Below are 24,781 nucleotides of genomic sequence, written 5' to 3' on the forward strand. Positions count from 1 at the left end.
ACCACACCCAGCAAGAGAAAATGGGTACAAGGGCGAGCAAAATCCACCAAATTTCAATGGTGAGTTTGATTTGCATCCAATGTGGTAGTGTTCTACTCAGCAATGAGCGATGGGAGCATTTCTTGGTCCCATAAACAAGACAGCCCAGGCCAGGCCGAGATTCACATTCCACATGTTCTCGTCTTCGTTGCATGAGTAGACTATAACAATTAGTCCATGCTTCATTTCAATCACATCAGAGGATATTAGCTTACGGTACACTCCCGCGACAGAAACGCAGATCACTACCGAGATCGCACCGTCGGTCGTTGGGGCATTCTAGATGGAGGCTTCGTCGTTCCACTAGCCATTCCACTTTGAGGTTGATACCAGTGTCGACCAGACTATAGAAATAGGCGCTGGTGTGTTTTAAAGATAGTGCATCTGGGTAGATGAGGAAATCGGATATGGCGAGATGTATTTCTGTTGGTAGAGACATGAAGGTCCGCTGCGGCGATGCCTTCCCGGCGTCGGGCCCGGTTGTGGGGCGACGGCTTCGGAGGACTTTGGACATTGTGGAACGGAGCGGGACGGATGAGTTCCGAAGGAGCGACAAATTACTATGAGGCCTTTGATCTAGATCTGGGAATATGCGAGGGCTTTGTATCTGGCTGCTGCCTTGTACGAGGTCAAGGACTTGGAAGCCTAATTGATAGTTTACCTACAGTAGGACAGGCCGGGGTTGTTGTAGGCAGCGCCCAAGCCAATAGGGCAGTGCAGAAATCTAGGTCATTTATTACCTTAGTCGTTTCAGGGCACTTTCAGCTGTAGGACTATTGTTATAAAATTAGGTTCAAGGCTGAGAGCTCGAGTTTTATGTTAATTATTGTTATTCGAGGAGGCAGCCAAATATATATTCTACCTATTTCGGTTCTTAGTAGACGAGTGATAGTAAGAGTGAGAGCCGAATGCGGGCATGTCTGTTTGCAAATTGAGACATGGCTATGGGCCTATGGCTATAGTTAGTACTGTTCTCCACACTCAGATTAGCCCCAGAATATTGTTTGTCTTGGACTTGACTGATTCATCTGCGAACATCAATTAATCACAATATCAATACCTCATCTCTTAGGTACCTAGATATTCTGCCTAAGGGGGTATTCTTAGGCAGTTGCGTATCACTTTCAGCACCCCACGTGACCCCGTGTACTCGCTCGCGTCTTAGTTTCCCTCTTCTACCAAAGGTAGAGAGACAGACGCCAAAACTCATCCTCGTCATTCATCATCAAAACCCTTGCTAAATTTAGCTGTAAGTGCCATTTTCCCCGCCGCATCCATTCCCTAAAACAATGATTCATCGCCTCGAACGAGAGCGGCTGCGATGACGTTAGATAGCGATAACGAGTTCGGCTACGATTTCTCTGCCGAGGAAGAAGAATTGCTCCTTCAGTTGTCTGCTGAAAATAACAACGTCCCAAATAACGCAGAGATCGCAGCTATAGACTCTGTTCCTGAGAGGCACGATAGTCTGTACCCTCAAAATGTCGCTGGCGGCACATCAACTTCTGGCGTGGACCGCCTTCAGACAGAGTCCACGAATAGTCTGTACAGAGGCAAGGCTTTCCATCAACTCGACACGTCTTCTGGTCTGCCAACGCCGCCACCAGCTTTATCCTCGATTGAGGACGTACTCTACCCGGATTGTACGTGATTATACCCTCAAGAGGCTTCAGCACTAACTGACCAAAGAGATTAGTGAGCAAAGCCTTGAAGGATTTGAAACCAAAGCCACCTCCAGAATCAGAATCAAGTGTCGCTCCGACACCAGCGACTGAGGCCAATGAGGCTGATCCGTACGATGATGGCCGTTCACCTCTGCAACGGTTCAGGTCATATCCTAAGAGACCATTGACCGTGACTGATCTTACGTCTGGTGCTTGGTGCGAGCTGCAGTACTGGTATACCCTCACTCGCTTACCTGGGGGTCGAAGAACCAGAACAGCAGCCATGAAGCAAGGAACCAAAGTTCACAAAAAGCTTGAGGATGAAGTCCACACTACAGTTCAAATTGACATCATGACCAAGGAAGATGCATTTGGAATCAAACTGTGGAATCTGGTTCAAGGACTCAGAACCTTGCGAGACACGGGACTCACTCGTGAACTCGAAGTGTGGGGCATGATTGATGGGAACCTCGTCAATGGAGTCATCGACAGCGTGAGCTACGAGAACCCCAATCCTGAATTTGAGGCAGAGCTCTCTAGTCAAGAGTCTGAAACGACCGGGCGGCAATCCTCATTGACTGACTACTTTCCGCCAAAAAACACAACTCATAAGAATGACTCGGGGCCAAGGATTTATCTTGCGGACGTCAAGACTCGCGGATCATTTTCTCCTGTTTCCAACGCTCAAATACGGCCTGCAAAGATTCAGTTGCTCTTGTATCATCACTTCTTGTCTAACATGGCTGCTGGAAAACTAGATTTTTTCAAAGTCTTTCGGCGATACGGACTTGATCCAGATGACGCCTTTTCAGATACTTTCATCGCCCAAGTCGGTAGCCTGCACGATGAGATCTTTGTGGATGCATCAGAAACAGAAACGGAGTTCACCCAAGAACATCCTTCCTCGAGTTTCCAGAGCTCTTCTTCAGCAGGGCCAGATCTGTTGCAGTATCGAACTCTACGCGAACTCATTCCTCTTGTCGAGCATGAGATAGGGCTCACTTTCCCTCAGGGCGAACACTCCCTTGGCCACATGCTTCGAGTTCAATACGTCCACCGCAATGATGGTCGTGAGATCGATCTTCACGACTTTCCTGTTTCGAGACAAGCTTTGGAGACCTATCTTGCTAACTACATGGATTGGTGGAAAGGGAATCGCGATGCAAGAGGCGTCGATATAGAGGAAGCGTTCAAGTGTAGAACATGTGAATTTGCTTCCGATTGTTCGTGGCGTCAGGGCATGGATGATGATATGTTACAGAGAGCCAGGGCGCAGCAAAAGATACGGGCTACGCGTCGGGCGCGTAGCAATGCTGCGTAAGATTGGAGACAATCTGGATATCATGAGTTACGATGCATTGGAACACGTTACGAGAATTGTACGAATTGTTCAGGTCTATGAAATCCATAGAAAGATGTTGAGCATAAACAAGACATTTTGTTGAGTAGTTGTATTGATTTATACTGAATTCTGTTTATCGTCTAGTCTATACAGAAGCTGTCTATGTGAAAGAAAGGAAAAGGAGGGTCAGCTAAGTGTTCACTGTATTTAGTGCTTTCTATGTCGGTGAGTACGGGTCATTCCAAAACCCCAGCCATCTATATCATCGTCAGCATGGTCTTTCAAGTCGCATATATTCGAGACTTACATTGAGAAGCGACGTGGATGTCAACATCCAGCTCATCTGCCCAGTGCCAGACAAGATTAGGGTCCTTGAGGAAGCCCCGTCCCACCAACACAGCATTTACAGAGTCATCGCTCAGATAACCCTGGGCCTGCTTTCCAGAGGTGATCATTCCCACTGAAGTCACAGCAACTCCGGTATCCTTGACAGCTTTCTTCACGGCAGCAGCGTACGGGACTTGGTAACCAGGGCCAGAAGTGATTTTCTGACGGCAATCCAAACCACCGCCTGAAATATCGATCAGATCGATGCCGTTCGCGGCGAGGATTTGACCGAGCTTTGCGGCTTCTTCGATATGCCACTGTGGTAAAGACGAATCGAACTCGAGGTAGTCTGTTCCTGGCATGCGGACAAGGAGGGGAAAGTCCTCGGGGACGATATCACGAGTGAGTTTAACGGTCTCGAGAAGGAGGCGAATACGATTCTCAAAAGATCCGCCGTATTGGTCCGTTCGTTGGTTTGAGGCTGGGGAAAGGAATGCATTTAGGAGATATCCATGTGCAGCGTGAACTTCGATGGCCTAACGAAGTCAGTGTCTATCAAATCAGATGTACTCTCTGAAGATCTCACATCAAAGCCAGCCTTGAGAGCTCTTTTCACAGCAGCAACCCAATCTTGCTTGAATTTGGTAATGTCATCGCTTGTCATCTCCCTGGGAGTGAGAGACTCTGGGCTATAGGGAATTGCACTTGGTGCAACCACTTCGTCCGGCCAGCCACCAGCCTGTAAGCAATCAGTCACTGATCACGTACATGTCGTGGTGAGTATCCTACCTCTTTGACCGCTGTGTTCTTGCGATCCAGCCAGGGCACAACAGTACTCGCCTTTCTCCCAGCATGACCCATCTGAATGGCGATCTTCGCTCCTTGACTATGCACGAAATCCACAATCTCCTTCAGAGGCTCAAGCTGTCCATCCTCCCAGATGCCGGCATCTTGGGGGCTGATTCGTCCTTCTGGTGAAACTGCATTTACTTCTGTGATGATGAGTCCAGGGCCACGTGCGGCGAAACTTCCGAGGTGTTGCTTGTGCCATGGGGTCATGTAGCCATCCTTAGCAGAGTATCTGTAATGTCTGTTAGGTATTTGGTAGTGGTGCGTGCTAAGAGGTTGCATACTGGCACATTGGTGATACGATGATACGATTGTGGAGCGTTAGACCTCGTAGTTTGAGGGGAGAGAATAGGCTGCCTTCGGGTTGGACATCCCATGGGGTTCCTGCAGGAGGGTCTTGGATAGGAGTGTAGAAGGGAACCTTTGATTGTGTTAGTGAAAGATATGAATTGTGAGTGTATCAAAGAGACAAACATCTTTGGCTCCGACGTTGATGAGGATCTTTGGGTGACCATTTGCTTCGACTGAACCCATGTTTATTATCTTGATAAAACTGAGGTATTATTTGGTAGGGTATCGGTATTCGATGATAGTGGTAGTGGTAGAGTTGATCAAGAGTAATGGACTTGAGTGGAAGATGTTTTCTGACAAAGGAGGCAAGGCCATATACTTATACTTGATCCAAGAGAAGGTCTTTACACTGTGAAATATCTCCCTACAATAGAACATGCAAGTTCTAAGTGACATTCAACGTCAAGACTCGTGATAAACCCGAACAGCGAGTCCTCTAAACCCATGTTTCACGAAAAGCCATTCAAGGTAATTGTCGTAATCACATCATGTTCTGCATCGGCTTCACCGAATGGCATATCTTGGTTCTCGGTTTTCGGCATGATGCATCGCTTATGAATATGTGTGGCTTGCCTTACCAAGAATGCATGGAACGTTGAGTGACGAAAAGTCTACTGATTATGTTCGGTGTTTCCCGAGTAAGTCGGCCGACTCTGAGATGTGCTCTATTGGGCCATTGGCAGCATTCTTGTTATTGGAGGGTTGCTGTGCGATCGGCTACGTATGAAATTATTTCAAAATGAACTATAGACTTTAACGAGAATGTTCAATGACCAAGACATTAAGGAAGAGGGCATAATTAAGTTACAGTTCCAGGTGGTGTTGTAAATACCTGGGTAATAAGTTCAAAGAGCCTCAGGAACCAAAATGATTTAGGTTAGGCAACCTCGCATTCTAGAAGAACTTCCCTTCCTCAAGCATCACTTACAACTCCCTACAACTGAGCCCCCACAACCCTAGCATCATGCAGCGCTATAGAGAAGACGCCTCTGATGAGAGCCATGATGAGGAAGACATTCCTCTACACTACAAGCGGGCGTTCGGCGCAGGACTGAAGCGACAAAGGGTCGAATTTGTTCCCGCCCAAGATCCTGATGCTGGAACTACAACCACAATAACACCAGCCAAGTCAACAGACACTTCCATCGGCGACTTGTATGCTAGCATCGTTTTAAAACCCGCCAAAGACAAAGATACCAAACCGTCAGAAGAAGAGCCAGAAGAAATATGTTCAGACTGCAAACTCCCCATCTCATCCACTTCACAGCCTCACGAAGCATCCTTCGCCCACCAAGTCTCACTCACACATTCACACCCCCCATCAGCCCTTGATCGCTCGCGCATGGGACTCAAAGCCCTAAAGTCTCAAGGCTGGGACCCTGATGCCCGACGAGGTCTAGGAAGAGAGGGCGAGGGAATGCGATATCCTATCAAAGTGGTGGCAAAAGAAGATACCCTCGGAATCGGAGCAAGTATACCGAAAGAGATCCAAGAAAAGAAAAAGGAAGAGAAGTCCAGGCCATTAAACAGAAAGGAAGCGAAGCAGCTGGCGGCCAAGGAACGACAACGGCATGAGAGACTCCAGGGTGAGATTTATGGGAGAGTTGACGTGGAAAGCTATCTGAGAGGGAAAGGCGCCGATGGTTGATTATACAAGGCAATGAGAAAATACAAATAAAGACAGCTCGAGGCACCGGCTACGTTGTATCCGGTCTTCGATATCACAGGCCATCAAGCGGTTAAAGAGATGCCTATTCTAGGACTTGCTCAAGGGCTCACCCGGAAAGACAACACTTGACGACTCTGCGGTACCCGAAGCCACCATAGCTGGAAACTTGGTCTTAGAGCATCGCGATGCTAATGCGATCAGCTCTGATTTCGAGAGCTATTTCCAGCCAACTGAGCTTAAGCACTGAGGTAAATCGAGAGTTTCAGATTGAACTAAGTGTTTCATCTTGCATAAACGAAACAGTGATAAACATATGGATATATCCCTATCGAGATCTTCAACAGAATATCCACAAATTGTGTTGTACCTAAAAAAAAAAGTCAAGATGTGAAGTCGAAATATACTCAAAGTTCAAGCATCTGTGATGACCTCATCGAAGTTGAGGCTGATACACCGCTCCCTACCTATGTCATGCTGCTGATGCCCTGTCCTGTAGGCTTCCTTCAGGGACCTTTATAGCGACCATCACTAACCAACCATCGGGCGCTAGCGACTTCAAGACCTGGACCCACCTTCTTCATGCCTTCCATTGGGATGATGAAACCCCGCCAAATGGAAAGCCGTAGTAGTTAGCACCTCAACTCCTGACTTGGGCCCAATCCCAAACCAAACTTCGAATCCTCGATATCTGAGCAAACCACCCAAAACCTCCCAACTTTTAGCCACTCTACATTGCACCATTTTTCTTTTAACTCAACTTTGATACCCCTGCGCCTCACCGTATCGCTTCAATTTCAGCGTTCTGGGCTGGATCCTACCGCCGCTTCTCTCGTTGTCAAACACTACCTCAGCCTCCCTCAATATCTCCATACCCAACGACGTGACAGGGCAGCCCGCCTTTACTATACACCATGGGGCTGTCCGTCATCCAAGAGCAGCATGATGGTATGATATATACGATACAAATACTATACGCAATTCGTTGCTAATGCGCCGGCTTCAGCTATCTTGGGACAGATCAAGAAGATCACCCGAGGCGATGTAAGCTACCAGCCAAGCTTTGAGCTCGACAGTTGACTGACGTCTTTGATGCGATAGTGGAAATGCCTGATCGTCGACGAGAACTCCAAAAAGATCATTGACAATGTCGTCAAGGAGGATGACATTCTCAATAACAATATCGCCAGTTGGTCTATCTATCTGACTGCCAGCTTGTTGTCTGGTACTGACCAGCCTTTCCCCCAGCTATTGAGCGAATCGAGAACCGTCGCGAACCGAACCCCGAGATGGACGCAATCTATATTCTCTCGCCTGAATCCTTCGCTGTCGAGTGTCTTCTCGCCGATTTCGAGATGCGACGTTATCGCAGCTACTATCTTGTCTGGACTGGCCTCCTCGACCCCTCATTGCGACGCAAGATCGACGACTTTCCTGGAGCCCGACAGCTCCGCGCCGGTTTCCAGACCATGTTCGTCGATTTCCTGCCTCGAGAATCGCATCTCGTTACCCTTCGCGACCCCTGGAGCTTTCCCATGCTCTTCCACCCAGCCTGTAACGCCGTCGTTCCAACACACATGAAGGCTCTAGCGCAAAAGGTAAGGCGGCAGCATGCTTCGGTCGGATGACGTGTGTTGATAAGAAGTTAGATCGCCGGTCTTTGTATTACACTCGGAGAATACCCCAAGGTTCGTTACTACAAGCCGCAAAGCGCACGCCACGAGGCTGCCGTACTCTGCACTCATCTGGCTCGATTTGTCCAAGAAGAGCTCGATGCGTATGCGCAATGGGACACTAGCTTTCCCCCACCCTCACCGCGACCACAAGCGACACTCGTCATTACAGACCGATCAATGGATTTGATGTCACCTTTGGTACATGAGTTCTCCTACCAAGCCATGGCACACGACCTCCTGCCGATCAAGGACGGCGACAAGGTCACTTATCGTACGACAATCAACGAGGGAACTCCAGAAGCCGAAGAGAAGGATATGGAGCTCACAGACAAGGACAAGATATGGGTGGACAATCGGCACAGACACATGAAGGACACGATTGACAAACTGATGGGCGATTTCCAAAAGTTCCTCCAACAAAACCCCCACTTCACCAATGAGAACGCCGACACGACCAACCTTAATACGATTAGAGATATGTTGGCAGGCTTGCCGCAGTTTCAAGAGATGAAGGAGGCATATTCCCTCCACCTGACCATGGCGCAAGAATGTATGAACATTTTCCAGAAGCACAAGTTGATGGACATCGCCTCTATAGAGCAAACGCTCGCATCTGGACTGGACGAGGACTTTAAGAGACCAAAGAACATTCTCGAAATGATAGTACCTCTGTTGTGCGACGAGGCCGTATCACCTTCAGACAGGCTGCGCCTCATCATATTATTCATTCTCTATCGAGATGGTGTCATTGACGAAGACATCAAACGACTCTTGGCCCACGCGTCCCTCCCTCAGTCTGACCGCGAAGTTGTACTCAACTTTGAGCAGCTTGGTGGACATATGACACATGCGCTCAAGGATGTGCGCCAGATCCCTCCGCCTCTATTCCCGATCGATCCAAAATCGACTCAGCTGAACGAGGAGTATGGATTAACACGATTCGAGCCAGCAATGAAACACATGGTGGACCATCTAGCAAGGGGCATGTTGGATCAGACTCACTTCCCTTACGTGAAGCCACCACTGGACCCCAATGAGGAGCTTCACTTAGCGCAGGGAGGTTCTCTTCGTGCCGGTCGACCAAATTGGGCAGCAGCTGGACGCCGTCCACCAGAGAATCGACAACGGTTGATTGTCTTCATGGCTGGAGGTGCTACATACAGCGAGAGCCGATCATGCTACGAAGTCGGTGAAGCGCGCAGTCGAGATATCATTCTCGTCACTTCTCATATGATTACTCCTCAGTTATTCATTCGCCAAGTGGGCGATCTCAGTCGCGATAAGCGTCAACTTGACTTGCCCCTGGAGCGACCCAAGCGACACGCTCCACGGCATCTCTTTGAGCGACCAGCTCCTCCTCGCCCAGCACCCTCACAGCAGCCCTCACAGCAAGGATTGCCACCTGGGCCCACGAACCGACCAGGCGGTCTTCCTTCAAGACCTGGCCCTGGCATGGCGCCTCCAACGGCTGCCATGTCAAACATGTCGATTAATAACAACCACGGTAACAACACAGCACCACGGCCGACATCGCACCACAGTGTTCAACAACACCATGAGGAGCCAGGCAAGCTCCATAAGGAAAAGAAGAAGCGTAACTTCCTCGGCATCAAGAAGTAGGGTTCTTGGAACGGGGGTCTCTCTTCAGCTTCTCCGCCGAAACACTGGACCATTCGACGGTCACAGACTACAGAAACGCCGACTTCGTCTGAAGATTACATTACAAATGCGTCGCATAAGCCAGAAAGGAGTGCTTCCAGTAGAAGTCGGTTGTATGGTCCTTCGGCCTAATGTGGCTTCTTAGTAAAGCACATGGTGGTATTTCTGGTTTCGCAATTCGTCGACGTAGCGTGGCGTTGTTCTACCGTCTTTTGAGTATTGACTACTATCTATGTTGGAAGCATTACTTAGCTTGGTAACTCGAATGATTGGGAGACGTTTATCTGTATACATCAGCTATAGTGTATAAACGTCATGAATTCTTTGTTCTCGTTTCAACATGACTTTTGAAGTAACTGCTATTTACTTCTCATCATTATATCAACAGAAATCGTCATGATCATCGCCGATAAATACCCAAACAAAAAAAAGGAAACTGCCGTAAATCGCCCATCAACCAATCCATTTGAATTCACTACCTAACTTTCACCGAGTAAAACCATCATGCCTATATCCCTTGATTTCCCCCATCGCCGTGCTTCCCAAAAATGACATGTTAAAAAAACAAGTTACTAGCTACAGGGCGTACCCTGATTCCAAGCATGCGTTCCAAAGATGCGGTGAGTTGATTTCGGTAGATATTCGTACAGTAGTGGGAGAAGCCCCTTTGTTAATTTTAAGGCTTTGACTTTCAAAAGTTTCTGCAGACGGGCTGATTGATTCCGTACAAAGTTGATACAGACTTTGTGGTCGAGGAGTGTTTGGTTCGATGCGTTGAAGCACGGTATTCGTATGAGATGTGATTAAGGTCTCCCGAAAGCGGCGCCACGGCCGTTGCCGGGAGGAGGCATACCGCGGCCCTCAAAGGGACCGCCAGGGAAGTCAGGTCCAGGGGGGCCGTTGAAGCCGCCGAGCCCAGGTGGGATGAATCCGGGAGGGAGGCCGCCATAGAAGGCAGGTGGAGGCATGTTTCGAGGAGGTGGGCCACCCAAGGCCTCGAGAGGAGGCATCACGCCAGGAGGGAAGTTGGGAGGAAACATGTGAGGCATGGGCATGTTACGGTTGGGCCCAGGGCCACCAGGGCCACCGAGACCAGCAGGAAGCCCTGGGGGAGGGATCATAGGACCTCGCTGCTGAGGAGGAGGCATTTGGCCACCAGGCATCCAGCTGGGAGGCATCTGATGGTCCAGACCAGGAGGTGGGGGTGGGCGTTGCAAGATCTGTGTAGGTTGGTTGGGTCGAACATCAGCGTCAGGAGGGTTGTGGAATCGTTCTTCCATGGGGAAGCCAGGCGGTGGTTGGCGCATTTGACGTTGAGGACCACGGTCGTCTCTGGGGAAATCGGGCTCCTGAGGCATCTGTGGTGGCTTCTGCTGCTGTGGCCCCATGCGCATCAGCAGTTCATTGCGCTGGGCATCAGGAGGTGCTCTCATGAGATTCATCAAGAACTCAGTATTACTGTTGTTACGAGCGGCATCAGGGCGTCCAGAACCTTGACTGGGAGCTCGCTGGCGCTGGCCAACGAGATCCTGAAGAAGTTGCTCGGGGCGAGCAGCTTGTGGCTGGGGTCGAGGTGCAAGAATCTCTTGAACATGCTGGGGCGGGACTCGGCCAATAGGACCGTCCATTCGTCGATCAGGTCCATACTGCTGGAAAGGAGATTCGGGAGAGGTAATGGCGTTCGGCCTGCCGGCATTTGGCGGTGTACCTTGAGGGGCGGCAAACGCTGGCAGTCCTGGGGGTGTGGCGCTCATCGTCTGTTTCTGTAGCTTTGCCAGCAGTTGCTGGAAAGCTTGTCGCTCATCCTCGCCGCCCGCTGGAGGAGCTGAGCCACCAGCGAAGGGGAGAGGCAAAGGCATACCGCTGTTGACAGGAGGTCCTGTCATAGGAGTTGGAGGTTCTGTTTTGCCTCGAGGCTCGTCCTGGGGTTGCGAAAAGAAAGACGTAAACCTGGAAGATTTGCCCGCTGCCTTGGGTTTGTTGACAGGTTCCTTGGACTCTTCAGCAAGAGGAGTATCCAGACCAGCATTCGATCCAAACGCCATGAAGAACTTATCAGGTCCAGCTTGAACCGCTGGGGCAGACTGCACAGGGGGCTTTTCAGCCTCGATGATGGCTTCAGCTGCCTCGGCGTTCGCGGATTTACCAGGAGCAGCAGGGATTCCAGCCTTGGCCTTCTTCATCTCCTCCATCCACTTCTGGAAATCTTGCTGCGTGTGAGCTTCGGGATGCTCCTCAAGAGGTTCGTCTAGCCATTCAGGCTCACGCTCGACTCGTTGATCACGGTCTCGTCCCCATCGGCGATCATTGGTGCGATTGTTGTTGTTACTGTTGTTGTTATGACGATCATCAGGAGTATCAGCGATCGCATCGCGGTCTCTCCAGCTCTTCGCGCGATCAATTCGTTCACGCTTGTCGGGGGTGGCAGTAGCTTCAACAGCGGGAGTGGTGACTGCATTAGACTCGTTTTTGTACCATGGCTCAGTTTTGTTCCTGTTCGTTCCGTTTCGAGGCCTGCCCTCATCGTCTCCGTCTCTGGCTAAAGTGTCAAAGTTTCGTGCAGGGCGATCCCGAGCAGCGTCGTCACGTTCTCTGGGCTGTCGCTTGTCATCTCGGAAGTTGCCTCCCATACGCCCATGGAAACGCTCAGCACCCTCGTGCCCAAAACTCTTGCGTGGCTTCACAGTACTCCAGCCATCTGATTCGCTCTCGCCTTCACGACGGCGGTACCCATTGCCATTGCGTCCATCACGAAACCGGTCGACATCAAGATCTCCATTACGACTTCGAAAGTTGCCGAAACGCCCCGAAGCGTCAGACTCCTTGGCAATTTTGTCCGTTTCTAGCGAAGATTTGCCTCGCGCTGAAGCAAACGCTGTTCGGGGTGGTGCAAAGACGAGGTCTTCAGGGTCTAGATAGGTGCGCGCCGGTCAGTACACGGGGAGCCTAGGAGCGAAGGACAAGAGAGACAAACTGGCACTATTCCTCGAAACGTGTCTCTCAACACCAGGACGGCGATTACTCTGGTCAAGCAGAGGGTTGTCATTGGACCGAGGTCGGTCGCCAGGAACCTTTGTTTGTGTGCGATTTGGCTCGGGTGGGGGTCTAATCTAGGTCAGGAGACTTGAATATGACTTGAGAGGAACATGCTACTCACCCCATCCAGTCTTCAGCTGGAGGGAGACTTGGCGGTTTGGTACATAACGGTGATTCCCGCAAGTAGATCAAGAAATTGGCCTCATAGCGGATTACCATGATGAAGAAAGAGTTGGCGCTATGAGCGCATTCGAGTTATCGGCGGTATAGTATAAAGAAGTGTTAAGTGTCTCAAGGTGGACGTGCGAGCACAATCGAGGTAGCCTTTAGAGAGCTGTCTTCTCTTGAAGGATGGCAGCTTCGAGTTCGGGCAGAGTGTGGGTTTTGGAAATTTATTAGTTGTTGGTGCAACAAGCAGGGATGGCGCCGTGGCGAGAAGTTGCGATAGCGGATTGAGTATTGTGCGGAGAGTAGAATGATCAATTCGTTCGGCCGGTGAGTCAGGTGGGGAGAACCCGCGGGGTGAATATCGTTCAGTGAATTCAGGCAGCAGCAGCAGTAACAGTCAAGGAAGGGGACTTTGGTGAACAAGAGCGTGGAAAAGAGATCAGGTCGAGCGAGTTGGTGGTTGGCGGAGAAGGGTGACGTCCTAAGGTGGTGGTGCACTTTGCGGTTGTGCTGGACTGTGCTGGACTGTGCTGTGCTGTGCTGAGCTTTGCTTTGCTTTGGTGGTGGTGGTGGACAAGGCGAACCAGAGGTGGAGCCAAGCCTCTATCGAGTCGAAAAGCCCCAATCAAGAACAAGCAGGGGCCCAGCGAGGGAGAGAGTGTATTGTAATTATTGGTTCGTCGAGCGGGTAAATATTGATTGACTTGGTGCAAGTATAGTATTGAAAGAAGTCCAAGGGTTTAGTGGAATGATGTCGAAGGCGGGCGGTTTAGCGGAAAGCGTGACAGTGTTTAACGGTGCGCAAGACGCAGGAGATGGTTGAGGTGGATTGGGTTAGGTCTTGGGATGTACGGATATCGAGGATTGTTTTCGGTGGCTTGACGTGGTTGTGAGAGGGAGAGACCGAAAGCGGGCGAGAAAGACGAGATAGAAGTGAGAGAGAGTGGAGGAGACGAGAGAGAACAGCGAGAGCGAGGGCTTGAGTGTCCAGTGAGCGACACTTGTTAGCGCTGTTAGCGTGAGTGACAGTTGGCAATAGAACAAGTCAGACCCTGTTTCTAGGTAGGCAGGTAATATAGCAACAAAGCAGGTATAATACGCTAGAATATTCTTGTGTGTCTTGAATTGAAATAAAATATCCCGTGGGCATTGACTGAAAAGAAGAATGAGATGTTGATTGACTGATTTGATTTGATTTGTTTGTGGATGAGAATGAGGAGAAACAGTGGATAGACCCGGCTGGACTGCACTGTCTGATACCGCTGCACGCACTGAGAATGAGCCTCCACCCGATGGAATTCAGTCGCGTCGTTCCACTGCCTCCACTAAAATCTCGGGTACCTGTACTGTGCGCCTTGAAACAACCTAGCCATTGGGCTTCACCTCAGTTTCATCCCATCAACAATAAAACTCGGCTCATGGTTGCATAATAAACCACGCAAATATTCTGCAGCAAATAAATATTCAATATTCAGTTTTTTAAGTAACTATCCAATATTCACAATATTCAGTCCTATTTCTTCTGCGCGGCAGTTACCTCCTCCTCAAGCGGCAGAATATGCGGCAGAGGTCCAACAGGCGTGATAGAGAAAGGGTTGATCTGAGTGTGGCTCCTGGTGTAGTGCCACTTGATATGCTCAAACTGCGTAGTATCCTTGAACGCGGGATCATTCCAGTATAGGTTCCGCATCCACTTGTGCAGAGCTGGGTATCCTGAGCGAATGTCGCGGATGTTGCACTTGAAGTGCTGCACGTAGACGGGATCGAAGCGGATAATTGTGACGAACAGTCGAATGTCGACTTCGCTAATCTTGTCGCCGAACCAGTAGGGGCCTTGTTGCTCAGACAGGTGCTTCTCAGCGCGGTCCAGGGCTTCAAAGAGGGCTACGACGTTACGCTCGTAGGCTTCACTGGTGGTTGCGAAGCCGGACTTGTAAACACCGTTATTAATGCCGCCGTATTGCCACTCATGGACCTCCTCGATTTGCTTCTGGAGATCTTCAGGGTACAGCTGGATGGCCTTATACTTCTCATCCAGCATGTCGTCATACTATAGTGGACTAAGTTAGTATTCGTAAGGCAAAGCACATACTAAATAACTTGCCTCAGTACCAAGCATTCGCAGAATTTCACTGCTTTCGTTGCTCACAATTCGGTTTGTCTTCTTGTCAAACAGAACTGGCACGGTGTATCGACCATCATAGTTCTTCTCACTCTCAAAGTACACATCCTTCAAGTGAGTGAATCCCTCATGACCCTTGATAGGATCAGGGATCACATTGTCGCCGGGAACATCCTCATCTTTGGAAACAAATCGCCAGCCTCCCTCACCAAGATGCCAATGCACAACTGAGTAGGAGATGATGTCCTCAAGGCCCTTAAGTTTGCGGGCGATGAGTGTACGGCACGCCCACGGGCATGCGTAGCTCACATAGAGGTGATATCGGCCAGCCTCAGCAGGGTACTTGGCATTGGGATCGCGAGAAATCCAGTCTCGGAATGAGCTGACTTGACGCTTGAACTCGCCAGATGTGTCGCCGGGCTTGACCCAGTCAGTGACTTTACCAGTGCTTGACTGTAGCTCTGTTAGCAAGCTGAGAAGAGCAGTGAGAGTATCTGGTCTATGTACCATTCTGATTTGATGTGGGGGCTGAACTTGAGTGAGAAGGGACGGTTCAAACGATGATGCTTTGATAGATGTGATGGATCTAATCGATTGTTGTTGCAGTGGTCTAAAGAGGGAACTCCTAGTGAAAACTCGAGGTGATCGGATTCGAATTCCTCGCATTGACATGTCTATAAAAACAAATCGGACCTTTCAATGAAGGCGACAACCAACACCTTTATAGCTGCAGCTGAAGAGAGTAGACTACGAGAAAAGTGGCCATCACCATACATGATGGAACCCTTGCTCACTCATGACTTGCTCAGCAGCCCCTCACAAGCTATGGCAGCTTAGTTACCAACCAGATAAAGCCCGTCCTCCCAATCCCCAGGGCCTGTTCCTCCGTCTGGTGGGTTCCCCGAGAGCTTCCATTCCTGAGCTATTCCGTCCTAGAGCTTTGGCTGCCACGCTTGGAAGCATTCCATAATCGTGGCGTAATAATCGACCCCGCTTTACTGCGAGTTGCTTAGTTATCATCCTCTACTGTCTTGATAAGCCCATGTCCATCATGACGACTGGCTTGGTAAAGAAAAATCCCCTTCCTTATCGAGTCAAGGATTATAGTCTCGGCAGTTCAGCATATGTTTTTGTTTGCATACGGGAAAAGAAGATCGTTGGGGTCTCAGAATAGTCAACAGCAAATCGGAGAAAAGTCCGCATAAGCTTTGTCATACAGTAACGAATTTATCTATCTTTATAGGCTGATTCCTTTCATCGTTCATGTGCTCATTTGCACTCCAGTCGTTTCAAACATCCCATATACATACTTCAAAAGACTGCTCAAGAGCTTCACAGTCACAGTGCTTATGCCATCTTGACCTTGATGTAGGGCACTTCAACATCCTCCTCAGCAAGATCCTCAGCAACTATCTCAAAAATGACTTCCTTTTGGTGTGAAGGAATAGGCTTCTTTGAGATCGTCTCAACCAGCTGGCTCAGCTTGAGGTCATAACGCTCCTTCAATTTCGAAGGAGGGAAGAATGAAGCGTAGAGGAGGCTGACCCCTGAGCTCAGCATGCTGATGGTCAGACCCTTGGCCTTGAAGGTATCCAAAAGCTCCTTCAAAGTGATGTCCTCAATCTCAAACCGATCCCAAATCTTATCCAACGTAACCTTGCCCTCAGGACCTTGGTATTCCACCTTGGGACTAGCGATAGGCTCACTGAAGCCAAAGAAAGGCAGAGCCAGGTTGATGAAACCGTTCTTGTACTGCTCTAGATCATCCTTGCCATCGATGATCTTGTACAGCTCAAGCACCACAAGACCGGTAACTAATGCCGTAGTCGTAGCGATGGCGGGAATGATCTTGCCAGCGATGAACTTGGTCTTGTGTCGATCAGCAGGCTCAATCTTGTAGTTCTCTGCTCGGAGGTTGCTGCAAGCAGTGATGAAGTCGATGTGATGATTCGAGTCATCGTCCTTCTCGAAGTCAACAGGGACCAACTGGAATCCAGACAGAGAGCTGGGCGATGGGAGGCTGGTGGCCAACTTCTCGATCTCGTCATTGTCATCGAAGTTGCTTGACTCGGGCTCCTGATCATGAATTAGCACTGGTTGTTAAATCGGATGCAAAAATACTTACCACAGGCTCCTTATCGTCGGCCTGGATCTTCACGTTGGAACTGGGTGTAAAGTCGGGAACGATGACATTGTCCAATTCTCGCAGATAGATGGACCTGTCGGTTCCAGGAGACTTGATGTTGTAGTTGAAAGCATGGAGGTTGGCTGCCGCAACAATGAACCCGAAGTGAGAAGGGTTGTTGGGGTCGAACTTGAGCGCATCGGGAGCTCGCTTGGGTCCGGACCAGAAAGGAGTACCAGACGAGGTCTCAGAATCCTTGGGAAAGTTATACAAGAGCTGCTGGATCTTGTTGGAAAACTCAGTCTCAAACAACTGACGAGCCCAGGCAATACAGTCCTCAAACGTTCGTGGCCTCTCAGTCGTGAGATAGTTCCTAATAGTCTCAAGAGTCTCCTTCTGGTTACCGCCCTGCTTCAAAGAATTCTCAATGAACTGAGGCTGGGTCAAGTACAGGTTGACAGTTTGAGGAGCTTTGACAAAAAGCTTCTCAAACATGTACTCCTTGGCCCAGGCAATAGTGTGATCGATCTTGTTGGGGAAACTTCGGATTGTGCACATAGGGAACTCCTTCTCGGGAGGGTCCTGGGAGGATGAATAAGACTCGGTGAGATGGGGCAGAACGACCTGCGTGTTGCCCTTGGTTCCAAGAGTACCACTCTCGAGAAGAGGCTTCTGGAAGAAGACGCATCGGCGGTCAACGTAGGTTCGAGCTTCAACGTTGTCGAGAGCATTGGTGACACCATCAAGGTTTCGCCAGAAATCCTCGTTGAAAACATTCTCGGTCTCGGGGCTAACGCGTTCCTTGAGTGTTACCATGTGGCCCTGGAGGTCAGGGTTCATTCGCTGAACAGCAAGAGCAGCACGGTCACTCTTCATCTGACCAACATCATCGGCGCGGAACAAAAATTGACGGTTCAGGTTACTCCTCTCGATCGAGTCCATGTCGGTCACCCAGATCTTGCCCTCCGGTCCTGTTCCGAGACCAATCATGGCCCAGTTCTTGAGCATCTCACAACCAATGGCACCAGCGCCAACGAGGAACTGCTTCAGGTTGGCAATCTTGTCTTGGAACTCGGTACCGAATACAGCGATCTGTCCATCATATCGGCTACCGATAGGCTTGCAGAGCTCCGCAGATCGCTTGGTAGATGTTGGCAGGGACTCAAGTGAGTCGAAGTACATCCACTGGTTGATGGGCTGGAACTTGCCAGAAACAGCCTTGAGGACCTCCTGTGCCACAATACCACCAAAGTAGGCAGCCATGGGGTTAAGATCACCCTGGGCTTGGTAGCTCAGCTCCTTCAGAAGCTTCTCATTCAGCTCAATGTCCAGACCCTCCTGCTCGGCAAACTTCTTGGCGGCACCGAGAACAACAATAGCGTCATCATCGTCCATGGGGTTAGGAAGTCGCTTGTGAGTGAGTTGGAAAGCATGGAGTGCCTGGAAACCGAGGTGCAGCTGCTGAGGTCGGTCGAATTTGGCAAAATCTGAGATAAGAAACTCGGGTTCCTTGAGCGCAGTGGTGAAGTCCTTGAAGTTGATGATCTTGGGCATCTTGACCTGTTGATACATGCCGCCTCGCTTGTATTGACCGAGTCCAGAAACATCACCGATTGAAAAGGTATAAGGGCCCTTCACCGTGATCTTTCGGGGCTCGGCTCCGTTCAGTGCCTCCATTCCTTCCACCTCGGAGAATGTCACGTAATCGCCATCTTCCAGTCCATGTCGAGTTTCGTCAAGCGCAGACACCAAGCCCTCCTCGTCAATGCCTGCCACTATGCCGTTAAGAGGAGTTTCGCCGGTAGGATCGATACAAGTGAACTTCTCGCCAAAGTCACAGAAAACGGAGCCGAAAAGACCATATGTGTCGGCAATAACGACGTAGATGCCCTTGCTGTGGCAGTAGTCGCCGATAGCCTTTTGTTGGTGGATAGGCGCATTGGTCAGAACAACAACTTGGTACTTGTCGAACTGCGAAAGTTCACCATCAAGGCCAGGAGACTGGTGGAGCTTAACGGGGGTGTAGGCGTTGAGCTCGGCGACACGAGGCACAGTGACCTCATCTCTGGGCTTTCCGACATCGTTGGGTGTAAGGAAGAACTGGGACGAGAGGTCCGCAATCTGGACTGGAGCAGGGTCGTAGAGGGTAAGGCTTTTGACACCAGCTAGAGCGATGTTCTTGGCAATTTCCACGCCGAGGCCCTTTAGACCGACGATGAGCACATTAGAAGCGCCCATACGCTTCATGGCCTCGTGGCCCAGCACATAAAGTTGTCGGCTGTAGAGGGACTCGTCGATTTCGTTGTGTCCGACAACAGACTCATCGACCTGCATTCGGGTCGCAAGGTCGACCTCTGGTTGCTTTTGTTCCTATTGAGACGGACTGTTAGAATCTCCGGGCCCTGTTTGCATGTTCATAGTCTCTCAAGCGACACCTGCTTTTCACATGTTCTGATGCTTCAAGCAAGATTGGCAGGCGGCAAGCCGAAACAGGGAGTACAGAGGATCCAGACTTACGGTCATTATTCTTTTATGGGTGGGTGACTCCCCTTTGGAGAGCTTTCGCTTCCCCAGCTTGTCCGTTTCTGAAAAGGTGGTAATGTTGGAAACGCTGCGTCAGTCGTTGCGAGGGCGATCCAACACCAGGCAGAGCTCAACCCCGCGAAAGGGTAGAAGGAGACGGTGAGAGATGGAGAAAGTGGAATGAGTTGTCCGCGAGCGATGTGAATCTTTGTCGCAGACCGTAGAGTCGTAAAATTCGTGTTGTGAGTATGGTCAAATGTGGTTTGTAAGAAGAGAGATTCTGACTTTGAAAGTTGAGTGGAACAAGAGCGCGACATGGAGTGTCCTACGGTGATGAGGTAATGGCTCAAGTCCCCTGGCAGAGCTGTCTTGCCCCACTAACCATAGGTTACTGTCAGCGGGCGCCTCAGCTTTAATAAGCCACCTGGCCTGAGGTATCAATCAGTGCAAGGCATCACTACCTACTGGGTACTAACCTTAGGTAGGTATGCATTTCTTATTATCAGTTCATGTATACTGCATTTGTTGTAATGAACAAATTTGAGCTGTTTCTATGAATCATTCACCCAACAGCAGCCTACATTGAAGTCTTCGCTCCCTCAAGTACACAAGCTCAGCGTGGCACAGCAGCCCCTCAGCAAGTCAACTGCATGGTCGTTCAAGGTTGCTAGGGTGAAAGCTACTCGTAAGGTGACGCCCCTCTCATGGGTCTAGCACTTGATGGCTACTGATTCTAAGCTTCTGTTGGATTCCATTGACTTGACACGGTTAGTTTCGGGTGTATAGAACCCTTACGGACACATCAGCATGACTTTTTAGGATATTGCAGCGATCTCGACCCTCTTCTTCAGGTACCCTCAGAATCATGCAGGTCAATCATGAGATTTCACGGCGGGGTCGAGGTACGCGGGGCATTTTCACGCATGATGCCATACTAAGAGCTTCATTTACGCCACAAAGAAACGTACTTGATTAGCAGCTTGGGATGTAGCGCTGAGATGCTTGATTATATCTCTCAATTTATTGGTGCATTCTTTGTTCACCAAAAACTCATGCCAATAGAGGTCATATCACAGAGGTTCACGTTGGATCTCAATTATTCTTTATTTGACTGTCCCTCGGAAATATGTAGAAAGTCGCCATGTTTGGTTCCTCACTCCATACTGCACCCCGATGCCACATGTCTGTAGGGGTATAATGAGCATCAGGTCGATCGTTGTATTCTTTGAGCATTTGCAGCTCATTATAAGCCCGTCAAAGCTTCATAACTCCAAAATCGATCGAAGGATAACGGTAGATAATTGGGGGGCTTAGTTGATCTTCTGGAGCTCAACCTCGCTGAAGGAGTAGTCAGTAGGCTGTTCATTTATCTGGTAGCCTGCAATCAACTTACAAGAGGAGAGTGGCGTTGGGAGGGATGGCGCCGGGGAAGCCACTGTTATCTGTGTTAGCTGTTTCCTCATAGTATAGCTTGGTCACCAGAGGCATAGTAGCCATTGCCCGAATTTGAGAGCTTACCGGGCGCCATAGCCGTAGTCACTGCCAGTGATTGTTAGCATTCCGAATATCAGCTAATCTGAGGATGTTGAGATCACTTACGGGGTGATGTCGAGAAGGGCCTTCTCGCCGAGCTGCATTTGGGTAACACCCTCATCCCAGCCTGTTTTGAGTCAGCTTCGTTGTCTTATGCGTTATGGAACCGAAAATGGATAGGGAGACGCACCCTTGATGACCTGGCCAACACCAATGGTAACGACGAAGGCACCGCGGCCGACGGAGCTGTCGAACCTATTGAAGAGAGTTGTCAACTGAGTTCAAGAGCGGAGGGTGTACGAATGAACATACTGATCACCCTTGTTGTCAGGCTTGGACTCGTCCTTGACCCAGCCGGTGTATTGGATGGTGACCTTTTCGCCAACCTTGGGAGAGGGGCCGCTGCCCTCGGAGATGATGGTCTTCTGAACACCCATTATGGCTTGTGTGAAAGAAAAGTTGCGAGGTTGGGTAAAAAAGGGATTGATTCGAGTGGATGTGCGAGTAACGCGGACGATGGATGCAGGAAAGAAAGGGCGCATCTTGAAAAAGAGGAGGCGAGCGTGGAGCTTTATACCTACAGTACCTAAACCTAACAGCTGAGCAAGCAAGCGTTGGGACGAGGCAACTGAAATGCGGTGCTGATGCGGTGCCAGACCCAGGAACAGGAACAATGGGATTGGATTTCTTCTGTTGAGCTCCCCGTATGATCAATGGCTTCAGAAGCTCGATAAGCTCTTTCAATTGGATCTCAGGGTAGCAAATGGCGGGGCAGTCAGATCGACGGCGGGGCAATGGTAACTGGAATGACGATTGGTACCAATCAGCTTGCCCGAAGGCCCCACTAGGGATGACGATTGGGAGAAGCTCACGGAATCCAAGGAGGTCACGAATAGCTTAAAGATACTTCCATTCATCAGCCTTTTTGTCACTTTGAACGAGTACTTTTGGCTCAATAGGAACACCTGTTGGTCCCGGAGTTAATGTCACTCATCAATCGGATAAAATACCGCATTAAAGCAGATGTCGTGATTGTTCTTGGCCGATGTAAGAAGGGACTCGGACCCTGAACAATGGCGCCTATCGATGAGAGATGTACCTTGCTTCAGAGGTACACCCGCTATGGCGATTTGTGCTGCAAAGAAAGAGTATTTTTCGAAGCCGGTACTTGAAATCCTCACCAACGTCATCCGCGTTAAGCAGTCAAGGCAGTTCGCAGGGATAAAAGATTTAAATAGTAACATTCAAGAAAGGGACGTTGATTAGAAGAGCTTCGATCCAGCGTGGTCTAATGACCTCGCTTTAACTTACTTCAGCCACCAGCTTCCCCAGATCGTCCCTTGCCGTAGATGTTGATGTACTAGGTACCTTAGTAGGTAAGGTAGCGCAGCGACCAGCTGCGAGAATCACGGAGCTCTAGGGTAAGGCATATATGACAAGAATGAACTTGTGTGAGCAGAATCCTACGCACCTTTTACATCATTCACTTCTATGATTTCTATATGATTATGTATGATGTGGGGGATTGAAACCAGGATATCTGTGTCGTTATCGAGTTTGACCTAGGGTGATGACTATGGAGGAAACACTACATATTGCATTGTGAGATATCGTCCTTCATTATCATTACCTTTACAAATCGGTTACGCATAGTAAATTCAGAAATTCATATAAGAAAATACTCGGTATTCTCATCAAACATGCCAGTGTTTCTTGATCGTGCCAGTTACGCCCCCAAATGCCACAAAATTATCCGAATACTGGTGTTCCATACGGAAACTGATGGATTTATGGGCTCTCGGCGTTTGTCGTGGAAGACTACGGCCGCACAGCATATTAAACAATCACAAAGGGCTGAGAATAAAGCTGGCCCGTGAGAAGTATGATCGTCCCGGCTCGAATCAAGGTTCAACAGTTTGTTTGATCTTCAGTGCACGGTTACATGTTCGGGTGTGATTCTTCGTAGCTAAGGAGTAGCACATACTTTAACTTGAGTATAAGAGCATGAAGCATCACGGCGCAAAAGAGCGTTGCATTGAAAATCTCCAAAATCAAGAAAACTTGAAATTACTCTCCTTTATGCACAGCAATACTCGGCTTGGGGTAGCATCGTCAAAGCTACAGAGTCCAATGATAATGTCGAAATATCTATAAAATGGTACCAGGCTCCGCGACTAACGACGTGAGACATCAGATTCAACAGAACAATTACCACTCGACACTCCTTTTTCAAACATGACAAAATTCTTCAAAGCAGCGCTGTGCGCTTCCATCGTCTTCCTGGCTGGAGCATCAGCCAAAGTAAATCTCACCAATGCTGTCCTCACTGTTCTGGAACAGCACAAGGACTTGACTGCATTCTATGAACTCTTCAAGTCAACCGGAGATGGCGCTGGAATTCCCGAACCTGCATTCGAGGAGCGTATCAATGACAACAACGTTGGTCTTGACTTTACTATACTCGCTCCTACCAACGAGGCGATTGCTAAGGTCCATGGCCTCACGGAGAAGCTGACCACAGCAACTGGTTATCCTCTTCTGACCGCTCTTCTCCGTACACATATCTTGCCGGGAAAACTCGCTCCACATGATCTATATCATAAGAACATCATCTCGATCGAAGGGTTTTCCATTCATACCGACTCGAAGGGGGATATCACCACCAACCCAGGCCTGACGAAGACCGAAGTGCGCGCTGGCACACAAGCCAGACTCCTGAAAGACAGGAGAGGCAAACCAATTATTGTTCGCGCTTCGAACGGTGTCGTTTATAAAATCGACAACATTCTTGATCCATTGCTCACCTATTTCGGTGAAGACTCCGCCAGAAATCACCGCTCTCTACCAACCATCAAGCACTCCCCTTCCAAATCAATGAAGGATATATTGGCCGCCGACCCCGAGACTTCTCGCGCCAGAGAACTGCTCTACACTGTTGCGCCATGGTTCCCCAGAGATCGTCTTGACATGTTATTCTCCGGACGTCGTACAAAGGAGAATTCCAAGGTTGTCTACCTCGTCCCTTCGAACGAGGCGCTCAAGTCGTTCGGCAAAGCTGCTGAGGCGCCTGGTAACGCCGATGCGACGCGGTTCTTCCTTATGGCAGGTTTCGGGAGAATGGATGGAAAACATATCAAGGGGCGCGCGGGATTTAAGCTTGAGGTTGAAGGGGGGAGGGTTATGAATGCGGCGGTTGAGAAAAGGGAGTGTGGCTCGAATGGTTGTGTATGGAGGATTGGGAGGGTGATTGATTCAGTTTATGATCTCTTTTAATGTTTCACTTATTAATCAGTGCTGGGATCGCTTTCTGTCTATCTGTGTCGGTACTTATGTGAAATACGCATTGCTTAAGGACAGTCGCTGCTGTGGTGAATATCAGGAGTGTATAGCAACGGCTCGACGTTTCATCCACGAAGAAACAATATGTCACAAAGAATGGCACAAACTGTGTCAAGCGATATGAGGATAAAAACGATTTCAGTTTAAAGTGCGTGCTTACTATTTGACAATAACCAGCGTTTGGATCAGACCGCGACACAGATGGCACAAAGGCATGATTGAGGTGAGTATGTAGTGTACCTTGTTAGGTTATGTCTTGCCAATGCATGTTTTGGCAAGAAAGATGACCACCTAGTCCATTCACGCCAGCTTCACGGACGGCTGAGACTTGATTTGGATGCTGATATAAGACACGTGGGGTC

General features: G+C 49.4%; 10 protein-coding genes; 4 read left to right on the plus strand and 6 right to left on the minus strand.

Moving 5' to 3' along the window:
- Positions 1-250: 250 nt before the first annotated feature.
- FFUJ_04823 (uncharacterized protein) lies at positions 251-553 on the minus strand (the record flags this gene model as incomplete). Its single annotated transcript, XM_023571844.1, has 1 exon — positions 251-553. The coding sequence occupies one exon, from the start codon at positions 551-553 to the stop codon at positions 251-253; it is 303 nt and encodes a 100-aa protein (XP_023426082.1).
- An 807-nt stretch (positions 554-1,360) lies between these two features.
- Positions 1,361-3,024, plus strand: FFUJ_04822 (uncharacterized protein; the record flags this gene model as incomplete). XM_023571845.1 has 2 exons in its annotated part: positions 1,361-1,682; positions 1,736-3,024. The coding sequence occupies 2 exons, from the start codon at positions 1,361-1,363 to the stop codon at positions 3,022-3,024; spliced, it is 1,611 nt and encodes a 536-aa protein (XP_023426083.1).
- Positions 3,025-3,252: 228 nt separating this feature from the next.
- Positions 3,253-4,755, minus strand: FFUJ_04821 (related to flavin oxidoreductase; the record flags this gene model as incomplete). XM_023571846.1 has 6 exons in its annotated part: positions 3,253-3,302; positions 3,353-3,908; positions 3,959-4,111; positions 4,162-4,453; positions 4,512-4,642; positions 4,696-4,755. 6 exons carry the CDS (start codon positions 4,753-4,755, stop codon positions 3,253-3,255), a joined length of 1,242 nt encoding a protein of 413 aa, XP_023426084.1.
- A 781-nt stretch (positions 4,756-5,536) lies between these two features.
- On the plus strand, positions 5,537-6,220 carry FFUJ_04820 (uncharacterized protein; the record flags this gene model as incomplete). Its single annotated transcript, XM_023571847.1, has 1 exon — positions 5,537-6,220. One exon carries the CDS (start codon positions 5,537-5,539, stop codon positions 6,218-6,220), a length of 684 nt encoding a protein of 227 aa, XP_023426085.1.
- Positions 6,221-7,152: 932 nt separating this feature from the next.
- Positions 7,153-9,534, plus strand: FFUJ_04819 (related to syntaxin-binding protein sec1-like protein; the record flags this gene model as incomplete). XM_023571848.1 has 5 exons in its annotated part: positions 7,153-7,186; positions 7,245-7,282; positions 7,340-7,427; positions 7,487-7,836; positions 7,888-9,534. The coding sequence occupies 5 exons, from the start codon at positions 7,153-7,155 to the stop codon at positions 9,532-9,534; spliced, it is 2,157 nt and encodes a 718-aa protein (XP_023426086.1).
- An 842-nt stretch (positions 9,535-10,376) lies between these two features.
- FFUJ_04818 (uncharacterized protein) lies at positions 10,377-12,828 on the minus strand (the record flags this gene model as incomplete). XM_023571849.1 has 3 exons in its annotated part: positions 10,377-12,484; positions 12,548-12,678; positions 12,731-12,828. 3 exons carry the CDS (start codon positions 12,826-12,828, stop codon positions 10,377-10,379), a joined length of 2,337 nt encoding a protein of 778 aa, XP_023426087.1.
- A 1,462-nt stretch (positions 12,829-14,290) lies between these two features.
- FFUJ_04817 (related to ECM4 protein (involved in cell wall biogenesis and architecture)) lies at positions 14,291-15,409 on the minus strand (the record flags this gene model as incomplete). XM_023571850.1 has 2 exons in its annotated part: positions 14,291-14,827; positions 14,870-15,409. The coding sequence occupies 2 exons, from the start codon at positions 15,407-15,409 to the stop codon at positions 14,291-14,293; spliced, it is 1,077 nt and encodes a 358-aa protein (XP_023426088.1).
- An 837-nt stretch (positions 15,410-16,246) lies between these two features.
- FFUJ_04816 (probable ubiquitin-protein ligase (E1-like (ubiquitin-activating) enzym)) lies at positions 16,247-19,547 on the minus strand (the record flags this gene model as incomplete). XM_023571852.1 has 3 exons in its annotated part: positions 16,247-16,975; positions 17,025-19,394; positions 19,542-19,547. The coding sequence occupies 3 exons, from the start codon at positions 19,545-19,547 to the stop codon at positions 16,247-16,249; spliced, it is 3,105 nt and encodes a 1,034-aa protein (XP_023427157.1).
- A 1,310-nt stretch (positions 19,548-20,857) lies between these two features.
- FFUJ_04815 (putative peptidylprolyl isomerase) lies at positions 20,858-21,517 on the minus strand (the record flags this gene model as incomplete). XM_023571853.1 has 6 exons in its annotated part: positions 20,858-20,885; positions 20,941-20,982; positions 21,066-21,086; positions 21,147-21,207; positions 21,271-21,335; positions 21,393-21,517. 6 exons carry the CDS (start codon positions 21,515-21,517, stop codon positions 20,858-20,860), a joined length of 342 nt encoding a protein of 113 aa, XP_023426089.1.
- Positions 21,518-23,315: 1,798 nt separating this feature from the next.
- FFUJ_04814 (uncharacterized protein) lies at positions 23,316-24,353 on the plus strand (the record flags this gene model as incomplete). The annotated part of the gene is made up of 1 exon (XM_023571854.1): positions 23,316-24,353. The coding sequence occupies one exon, from the start codon at positions 23,316-23,318 to the stop codon at positions 24,351-24,353; it is 1,038 nt and encodes a 345-aa protein (XP_023426090.1).
- Positions 24,354-24,781: the final 428 nt, after the last annotated feature.

This window comes from Fusarium fujikuroi, chromosome FFUJ_chr02 (assembly GCF_900079805.1).
Source record: "Fusarium fujikuroi IMI 58289 draft genome, chromosome FFUJ_chr02".
NCBI lineage: Eukaryota > Fungi > Ascomycota > Sordariomycetes > Hypocreales > Nectriaceae > Fusarium > Fusarium fujikuroi.